The 10,544-nt window shown below is 45.5% G+C and overlaps 1 protein-coding gene across 2 annotated transcripts; it reads right to left on the reverse strand.

Annotated features, from left to right (window-relative positions):
* Positions 1-285: 285 nt before the first annotated feature.
* Positions 286-5,769, reverse strand: LOC133924191 (uncharacterized). 2 transcript variants are annotated; one of them, XM_062369625.1, is made up of 8 exons: positions 5,395-5,769; positions 2,205-3,358; positions 2,020-2,110; positions 1,654-1,811; positions 1,522-1,573; positions 1,292-1,371; positions 1,084-1,174; positions 286-996 (listed from the first exon to the last, which is right to left on the reverse strand). In XM_062369625.1, exons 2-8 carry the CDS (start codon positions 3,261-3,263, stop codon positions 515-517), a joined length of 2,013 nt encoding a protein of 670 aa, XP_062225609.1. In that variant the 5' UTR covers positions 3,264-3,358; positions 5,395-5,769; the 3' UTR covers positions 286-514. The 2 variants fall into 2 exon arrangements, with proteins under 2 accessions (XP_062225609.1, XP_062225610.1); XM_062369626.1 differs by lacking the exon at positions 5,395-5,769 and adding an exon at positions 4,047-4,485.
* Positions 5,770-10,544: the final 4,775 nt, after the last annotated feature.

A 10,544-nucleotide genomic window follows, 5' to 3' on the forward strand; every position in this document is an offset into this window, starting at 1 on the left:
CCTGATTCTGACCAACGAGTCCAAGAAAGATCTGGTTCCAGGATTGGACACTGCAGGCGCTGTCTTCTTCAGCTTGACTACAAGTAGACTGGAATGCAAACGAAACGTCAAGACCTGACGACGGGTTTAATTGGTCTACGTAAGCGAATGGTGCAAGGATGACAGGGACACAAAGGCGCCGTCTTGAATACTGACATCAGCCACATCAGCTGCTAATCACTGGTTACCTCGGATAGAGGTAAAAAATGGCTTCCTTAAAACAATCATCTAGGAAAAAATTATGGAAAGTTAAAAGCAAAATAAAATCTTGTGGTCAGAAGTGTTGGGGGTTTTGGACAGACCATCTCTTCTTCAGAAGTTCAGAATCTAACCAATGGTACAAAAAAGTCTTTCTTCCGACCTCTTCCACTACTTCCCTAGGATCTCTGAAAAAAACTTCAGCTTATCGCCGAATCAAACTTGAGACTCCTACCGTCACTCTCTACCAAGACATTGATTCCTTTGCTTTTGCAGCTCACAATCTCACAGGCAAGCCGTAGTTGGGAAAAGACCGGATTACTCCGTCGCCACTAGCGGTCACGATGACCGTGTTCCACGCGGCAGATACCATGGAGAGGCAATCACCTAATTGCGGGCCATTTTCAGGCTTTGTAGAAGGGAGTTTCTCCTCAGGCCATGTCGCTGACCCCCTCGTACCGTCAGCTAAAGACCACCGCCCAGGGGAGAGGCATTCCCCGTGGCGGCGCAACGTGGGCACAACAACAGGTTTCTCCGTCAAGCAGGAAGGCTTGATGTGCCTGTCTTGATGCACTCCCGGCCATGGTACTGCGGTGGTCACGTCCTTGGAGTAGAACAGCTCACAAGAGTGAGCTGACTTAGCCTCTCCTGAATTGGCAAAGTTCCAAATGTAGACATTGGAATCCTTGCCGACAGATATAAGATATCTACCATCCGAGGTTAAAGACGGCGCCGATAGAGCCTTTGACTTCCAAGGCCCTGCATCGGATAAAGAAAAAAAAATCAGTAACTGAAATCATGAATTGTAACAAGGTTGAAAGATGATGAGTTTCTAAGCCAATCTACCTCGAAACTTTTGGATGGTATCACCATCGGTGACTCGGATTTTGGAATCTGTTGATGTGATTATAATCCTATTGGAATCACTTGTACATAACTACAAAGCGGAGCTAAAAAAATTAGTGATTTGATCTAATAATTGCACAAAAAAGGGGGACTATAAGTGCTTCCTTGAGTCAGTAGTAGAGAAATCATAAATGAACCAAGGGTTTACCTTCAGACTGTTGACCCGACTGGCAGCTGACTTTTTCTTCCCTTGCACAAACAACTCTTTGTCTAGTTGGATGTTTTCGCCTAAAAAGGAAAAGTGAGCTGCTTAGCTGGGAGTATTGAATTACTGATACACTGCTGCTTGTTCATCAAAACGGTTCACTATTAGAGACATGAGACATGAAACATTAAACATAACTGAAACCGCATAAAAAAAAAAGGACCTCCATGTACCTGATTGGCCATAGAAGCGGCATGCTCCTGCAATCGTGCCAACAATGAAACCCTGATTTGCAGAAGCATGAATTAACATCCAGTGATGAAAAATTGGAAATAATACGCAATGGGATTTTATCAGATTCAAACCTTTCCATCTGGTTGGTAACTCAAAGCAGTTATGATATTCCGTGTATCCACCCAGTCAGTTACTCTCTTGTCCAAAACATCCCAAATGCGGACTTTACCATCTAATGAGCCACTGATGAAGTATCTCTCATCAATAGGGTTGAATTGAACGCACGTCACTGTTGGTAATTACAAAGGAATGGAGAAGAGAGTCAGGCTCTTATCCAGGAAAAATATTTAAACTGTCATGCTTTAAAGCATGGAGATCATCAAAAACTCTTTTTCATCACCACAATAAGGTTGGTACATGAAAGGCACGAACACTGAGCAACAATTGTAATTATGTTGTCAAAGCACATAATAGTTTACTGATGGCAATCTGCTTACCATAGTCTTTGTGCTTGAAAACTGCAAGACAACCATCACAGCCAGCCTTCCATAAGCGCACAGTCTTATCTTTAGACGAAGTCAAGAGACACTGCAGTCAGACCAAGTCAAAGTAGGTAAGCAATATACATAAAAATGCTAGTATATGTTTATGACGCATGAAAATAGGTTAACATAAAACTTACATCTGATTTTGACCATGCCATATCGAGGATATCACTTGTATGACCATGGAATTCATGTAATGGAGTCTCTGAAATACGAAAAACCTTCTTGGGTATAACTGCGAGGGCATGGTTCTGCCCCTTTGCTAGTTTTGTCCTACGGACTTCAATTTTCTCCACACATTCATGGGGATCTTCCCCCCTATACAACTTAGGGGATGTTTCTACTTCTGTAATTTGCCATATTCGTACAACACAATCCTCACCACCGCTTGCTAGATACCAGCCAGATGGGCTGAATTTCATGGCCCTAATTGAACCCTTGTGACCTCTGATTTCTTGATCCATGTAGACAGCAGAGAATTCGACAACATTTTTCTTGCGATGTAGAACTCTTGTTCTGGATGGTATACCTGTTGTGCAGTTTTCCACATGGACATCATACTTGCAAATTCCACCAAAACTTCTCTTTGTCATGAATTTCTTCCACAAGCTTTTGATATCCTTTTTTTTAGCACCTTTTGCTTCTCTTGTAGGACTGTTACCACACCCCTTCCGCAATAATTTTGAAACAGATCGAGAGAGGCCAAGCAAGCTCTCAAACTCTAGAAGAGATATCACCTTATCTGATCCAACCTCCTTAAGCATGTCAGTCAGACTGCTATGCGCACCATTGTGAACTATATATCTTTTTCCACTATCCAGATCCCTTATACAACAGGAACCATCAAATACCGATTCATTGTCACAAACTGATAATGAATCCAAGGAAGAAATGCCACTGACAGTTCTCTCCTCCATGTCGGTGAAAGACTCAGCAGTTGTGATTTCTCCATCGCATTGAAAAGAATCCATTCTAGTAGCAAAAAATTCATTGAGTCCCATTCCTTTCAGGAACCTTTGTCGCCTTTCTTGAACACTGATTGGCTTGTTTGCCCAAATTTCATACTCAAACTTCATTGTCACTGAAATTTCATCACTCGTGCTGCAATCCTCTGATGATGAAGTGTCCCTTGCAGATCGAATATCTTCAAATGCGTCGAAGAAAATATCATCCTTGTCTGATTCAGATCTTGCCATGTTCTATTAAATTGATCTGCTGCTAAACAACACAATATACACAGAAGGACTCTAACCCCCTGTGAAGACTCAAGATCCAGTTATCAAAATGTAATCTGCAATCAACAAAGCAAATAAGAGGCTAGAGTAAAAAAAGTGTTAACATGAGAAAAAAGACTGAAGCAGCACAAAGAAAATGATTTTTCATTAATAAGACAGGGGCAAGTGGTGGACGACATGTCAAGTGAATATTCCTAAACTTCGGCAATACTATTCACACACACCAAAAGAAGATTGTGCTTACATGCAGCTATTTAGGAAAAAACTGGCTAAAGCAGGAGGTAACTAGTATGTACCGGGGATGGTACAACCAATCAATCATAACAGTATGTACAAAGCCTGAAGATTCAGAATCAAAACGGCACTACGGAAAACAAAGTAGTTTAATCCTCTGGAGTGCAATGCTGCAGTCAACCAACTTATATACTACCTCTATATGTCACTTCAGTTTACACTACGAAAATCACTGAACAAGGAGAATGTTCGACAAGATGCTCCAAAGGAGCAGCATAGAACAAGATCTTCAAAACGAACTAAAGAATCCTCGTGGAGCATTGCAAACTACCACCACCATCAAGCAATTACTAGTAGTCACCAGGTCCACAACTATCACAGGTTGTCAAGAAGCCAAACAAGCACAACATCAGGCTAACAACCACTAAACTAATCTGGCCTTGGTTAATCACCACCCCCCTCCTGCACTCCTTCCTGCTCACAGTGCTCACCAACAAGGCAACAACTCACCAACAATAAGCTCCGCATCGGGAATCCCACCTGGCGGACGAAGCAATAACACAACAACCCACACGGGCGGCCGGACGGAGCCCGCAGATCCCAATGAACTGGCAGAGCAACAGCGAAAAACAGCTAGCGCAGAAAGGCTAGCAATAAAGAGGCAAAAGTAAAAGGATTCCTTCCACTAGGGCGGCGCTCGTAGTAAAAACAGTCTCTGCGTGCGTTGCAGCGTACTAGCGTACTACGGCTGCGGCCGGGAGCACGGGCCTGTTAGGGCCAGCGACGTGCCCTGCCGGCGGGTGCCGCCTATATTGTGTCTGCCTCTACGCCGACGGGGCCTCAGGCATAGGCGTTCAGAGAAACTGCCCCAGTAAGTAAAAAAGAAAAAAAAATCTCTTTTTCTTTTGGTCAGATTCTTGTACTAGAAAAAAGAGAAGGTTTTGGTTTTGTTTGCTCTTAGACCATACCCAAGGGAATCCCTTCATAGGCAGATTCTCGTCGTGAAGGGATTCCCGTTCCCTTCAGCGCTCCCAACGATTTCCTTTTACGGTTCCCTTCACGGTTCCCTTCACGACGGGAATCTTAGGGTCATTCCCTTCAGAACGAGATTTTCTCTCCGTTCCCTTCGCGATTCCCCTCGAAGGAAAGCTGTTGTAGATGAGAGGAAATAAAGAGAATGAGAACAGGGAAGGGAATCAGAAAGGGAACGAAATGAAGGGAATATGGTTGGGGATAGTCTTATGCAGAAACGCAGAGTGAAAGAACAACAGAAAGAGAAGAAAAAAAACCCTTCCTCAAGTTCTTTTTCTGAAAGTGAACGTATGAATTCGCATTTGCCTTGAACTAAATCCAAAGGCTAGACTTAATGCAAAATGAGAACAAAAAAATCGAACCGTTTGGTTGCGAGGTGTTCTCGGCCATCGCGCCATTAAATTCCCCATCCGGTCGAAGAACTGGTGCAAAATGTAAATGCTACGAGAAAGAGTAACGCTCCTCTGTTTTCAAACGACAAAATTTGAGAAAGAAACGTGCGGAAATTTGGGCGATGGGTCAAAAATCTTGCACCATTTCCGGGCTAACCTTGCATGACATAAGCGTCTTAAAACCCAAACTTTTCAACAAACAGAGCTAAACATGCCAAAAATATCCCCACTACCCATTCAGATGCGAATAATCTGAACGATACTCTTTCAGCACAGTTGGAACTGCTGCAATCACGCGCACAAATCAATCCAGGAGGAAGAACAGGTAGAGAAAGCAAATCACTGTGCCATTTCTGATTCCTCCACTAAGCACGTGAGATCAAGCAAGCGCCTAAACGGGGCAAAAGACAGCGGGATTGAGAAACACACATCACCTTCCGCGCGAGTCCTCACGACGCGAGAGCCCTCACGGGTCCTCCTCCTCCCGCCGCCGCCGCCGCCTCTCGCCTCCGACCGCTCCGCGCCATCCCGAGCACGAGCGTGTGCGACAGGATCGGGATGGGCTGCGAGTCCCCCCCCCCCCCCTCGGTGGAGGGTACTTGGCAGGGTGCGAGCTTGGGATTGGGCCTCTTGGAGGCTTCCTCCCCTCGCCTAGTTCTTTCCGGTTCTGCTTCGTTTCCAAGGCGTTTGTTTCGTTCTAATCGAACCCTTTTATGCTGGCGAATCTATACACTTTATGCTGGCTAATCCGGACGCTAGAGGTCTAGATAGAGCGGGGGCGGGGCCGCTCGGTCTCGTCTAACGTAACATTAGAGTATAGTCTGATATCTAGATTTAGATTTAGATGTGAGGGGTTAGTGACGGTATGTATCTGACGATAATGTTGAGGAGCCGGTTCTCATGTCCCTAACCTCGTTCTGTCCCGATTTGAGATTGGGAGATTTTTTTTTTCTCCGTTCCGTTTTCTGAAGTTCCAATTTTGATCTGACTCTTCGTGTCCCACTCCGATTAAAGTTATTAAAAATTCTAAATCAAATTTAATTATAAATAATAGTATAACAACATACAAATCAATAAAAAGACACATATATAATTTAGAAAAACTAACATAACATAACAATATATATATATACACGTTAATTTGTTAAAAATTTCGTTACAAAATGATAATAAAATTTTTAATAAACTCGCTAGGGCGATATAACATATACTTCGAGACAGGACGGATTTTGACCCACCTCCGCCCCGACCCTGATAAGTGCCCCGTCTCATCTTGCCCTGCCTTAATTGGTGCCTCGTCCCGTCTTGTTCCAATCTAGGTGAGGCAGATAGAGACCCAGTAGGTCGGATGGAGACTTAGATCTCTACTCTACACGGTTGTGAACTCGATGGCTGTGTCTCGCGTCCCTTTTTGGGGTTCGAACCCAAGTTGAGCTGGACCGATCTTTGGATTAATAATTTTTTTATATAGATAAACAAAATTGATGGACCAACCCGTACACTAAGTATGTGTTTGGTTTTCCGAATTAGATTTTGTAATGTGGCATTGTATGAGTAGATTGAGTAGAGTCATATTTGTTGAAAAAAGTATTATATTGGTTGTATCTGTCTGAACGAGTTGAGCTGAATTTCTATTTGATTGATTGAATTTAAGATCGTATGAACGGATACGAGAGTTAGATTGTGATTAGTTACTCACACATATATAATTTTATGATATTAACAAGTTAACCTGTCTATGTGAATGGATGTAAAATCTGCATCCGTCAGGTTAAATTTCACTCGAGTTAAAATGATACCATATATTTACATCCGCTAAACTAGACTGTAACAGTAAATGCATATAATCAAATAGATTTTTTTTCTCCATTCAACGCATTCACTGAACCAGAATAGAGATATCCGAGAACCAAACAGAGGCCTGTCAACCAGTGGATACAGTAATGGGGCACATTTTTAGACCTTCCGATCACGGAACAAGATCCACTCTGGATTGTTCTTCCTACTGGTTGCTTGCGTTCACACCAGTGACGGAGTCGTCCGACTGCAGGCTCGCCTCCGTGCTTCGCTGCCGCCTGCCCCCGCCGCCGCACACGAGATGAATCGATGTGGGGTTGGTTGGTTGAACTAGCAGGCAGCAGCAATCAAGTGGCTTTGTTACCTCACCTAAACAAATATAGGTTTTGTTTTTTAGCTTTAGAAGGACAGCATACGCACGTCGCTGTTCAGATATGGTGCTCTCTGTTTAGTGTCAGAGTCAGACTGCAATGCTCATCCAGAGCAGCCGACTCTGAAAAAGATTCAGAAAACTGCAACGTGGCGAGCTCTGAATAATGTCACTACAGCAAACACAAACGAGTTGGAGGTAGGAGCTAAACGCAGTTGACCGCACGAACAAGTCGAGAGCTAGGGCCCGTGCTTTTCAGTTAGGGTTTTTAAAAAATGGTCTGTGCTTTTCAGCTAGGGTTTTAAAAAAAATTAGTTTATAGATTGCGAAGAGCTTTTAGACCGTGGATTCTATTTTTTTAAATAATTTAGTAAAATAGATTTTCGTAATCCGTAAAAACTATGAGAAACTAGTTTTTTTATTCCCACAATTCAATAAATGAATTGTAAAAATATAGCAAAAAATTATCTGTTTATTTCAGCTTTAAATTGTAAAAACTAAAAACAACTACCTAAAACCAAAACAAACATATCCTTACACAGTTTACGGAATGACTAAGCAAGCACTCAAGCTGTGATTGTGTATCAAGCACAGTGATCAGGAATATGCGCACCTAAACATTTTGCAAAAGAGCAGTTGGCCAAGCTGCGACTTGCAACAGAAAGAGAAGCAGAGATGCAGGCAGTGGCGTTCAGGAGGCAGAGCAGCAGAGGGTACTGTCTCAGATGAAGAAGCAGAAGTAGTAGGTCCCATGTGTAGGTATTTATAAGCAGAGTAGCAAAGATTATCAACCAACAGGCGCGAATGGCAGAGGAAACCATTGCTTAAGGAAGTAAGCTTGGCTGTCAAGTCAAAGCTCTGGCCTCCTCCAATCCAAACTACGCGGGGCTAGGATAATGGCCCTCTGCTTGCCAAAGCCGCATCAGGCCATTAACAACGATCAGCCCATGTGATGGAGAGCATCCCCCACGGCCAGTGGTTAAGCCAGCAAGATCACGCAACATTTTTGACACGGATCCCTGCGATTTAACTCCAAAAAGTTTGGCCAGGCTGGTCTACGGCTCCAATAGCCCAAAGGCACGTCCGTTCTTAGCTATATCGTCGCGCGCCGCGCGTGCGCCATACAAAAACCTCGCGCGAGCGAGACGAGTGGGGGCGACGGCAACGTCCTGTCGCTCGCCGGGGCGAACGGGCGCGCGCCCCTAGTCAAGACGAGTTGGGGCGAGGGGCGAGCCGAGTGGACTCGGCGATGGCACGCGCGTGCGGCATCGTTGGTCGTCGTTGCCAAACACGCACGGCCTCTCAGCTCGATCGGCTGGTCGAGCTTCGTGTGGGCTGAGCAGTCGCCGGCGGGTGGATCCGGGCAAGCGCTGTTTCTCTTCGAGAAAGGCCGCCCATGGTGGCAGCCACCAGACATGTGGCCACCTTTTCGGGAAAACAAATTCTATGCAGCGGCTATTTTAACTGCATGTGTGTGCGCGCTACTTGCCATTCATGTGGCGATGTAGATTATAGAACGCCAGCGGAAGTTGCAAGTGGAGCGTGTTCTGCTTCAACCCAACCCCTCCAGGTCCACGGCCACAACTGCATCGGATTCAGCAGCTCCCTGCACGCTCTGGCAGAAGAGTGTGGGGGTGCCTGCTGAACTGGTGATTACTACATTGATTAAGAAAACGGCTCGAAATGGTTGTGTCATCTTCATCCCATCCAGAAATGGCAGGTGAGATGGCCACGATCAGGATGAGAGTGGAGTGGCATTTCTCAGTCTCAGGGGGGTGCGGCAATGATGCGCGCGCTAAATCGCCCTCGATTAGTAAACTGGCGGACAGGACTCAGAAGCATACCAACTTGGTTTTTGTTTCTTGGTTTTTTTATATGTACGATAGGATTGATCCAGCCCATATATTAGAAGGTGTAATCTGGCTCGATCGGATCAGCATGTCTACGGTTAACAACTAATATGTATGTGGCTTTGTGCTGGCCGGAACTAGTTGCTTCTACTTGTACATATTAACAACTAATATGTCTATGATTACCACTATGGGTATTCGTTTATACTTCTTAATTCTTTGCTTCTTTGAGGAAGGACTAGTATAATTTTTAGTTACTGCGTTTTTGCCTTAAAGGACGTAGGCACGTCGCTGCTTAGATAATGATGTTAGCCGTCTCTCTCTTGACAGAGAAAAGAAGCAACTCACGACTCGGATTGCATGCAAATAGTCATGCAGAGCAGCTGACTCAGAAATTTCAGAGACCGAAGTGCAACGCAGGCAGCTGTGAATGATGCCACTGGTACAAACGCGAACGAGAGTCTTGGAGACAGACAGGAGCAAACCAGACATGCAGATCGAGAGCTAAAAAATTTCACAATTCACAGGACGACTAAACAAGCAGTGTTCAGGAATAGGGGCGCACCTCAACTTTTGCAGGAGTTGCAGCTCGCAACAAGGACAGGAGCAAGATGATGCACCGGTCAGTGGACACCGGCCCGGATTCAGGAGGCAGAGCTAGCCGTCGCAGAGGAGATAGTCAGCTCGTTAAGGCAGTTCGTCTCAGAGGAAGACGCAGAAGCAGACCCCAGCTTAGCCGAGACCCCAGCTTAGCCGTTTATAAGCAGGGTTTGGGCTTAAGTCTTGCGCAATCATCGACCAACATACAGCCGCAAATGGCCGAGAAATCGGTCGCTTGGCCTCCTCCAAACAAGGCGGGCCAAGCATGTGGCCCTCGGCTTGCCAGTGCTGCTTCAAACCATTAACAATGATTAGCCTTTAGCTCATCTGATCCGGAGTATCATATCGACGGGAAGATCGAAGATCCTGCAACTTTTATATGAATCCCCGCACATTAACTCCCAAAAGTTTTTGCGACGACGACACTACTGCTACTAAATTACTTTAAGCCGCCGCGGATGGTCCACGACCCCACAGTCTCCACTTCCCCGTTGTATATTGTCGCACGCCGCGCGTGCGCCACGCGGAGCTTCGCCGTGCATGAGTGCCGCGCCAAGCCAAGTGGGCAGCAGAACACAGCGTTGCGGCCAAACGCTTGACCGCCCTGTCAGATGGGCGCGATAGGGCTGAGCTGAGTGGACTCGTCGACGATACGTGCGGCAAGCGTCGATCGTTGGCACCACGCCTGGTCTCCCGATCAAGCTCCTCCCCTGTCTGGTTGAGCTTCCTGCGAGCTGAACAATCACTGTCACGCCTAGTGCAATGCTTACCTGTGAGGGTCATCATCAAGAACCCGATGTCCTTAGGCTCCGTCAATCTTAATCCGAAGGTTATCAGGATCAAAATCCTTTCGAAACCTAGAATTTGAGTCGCCATAAAGACCTAAGTCTCTTTAGCTCAAGAACACCTGAAGGCCACTAACCCCCCAGGCTTGGAGGAACGATGAACCCCTCAATAGGACCAGTGG

The sequence above is a fragment of the Phragmites australis genome, chromosome 7 (genome assembly GCF_958298935.1).
Source record: "Phragmites australis chromosome 7, lpPhrAust1.1, whole genome shotgun sequence".
In the NCBI taxonomy this organism is placed as follows: domain Eukaryota; kingdom Viridiplantae; phylum Streptophyta; class Magnoliopsida; order Poales; family Poaceae; genus Phragmites; species Phragmites australis.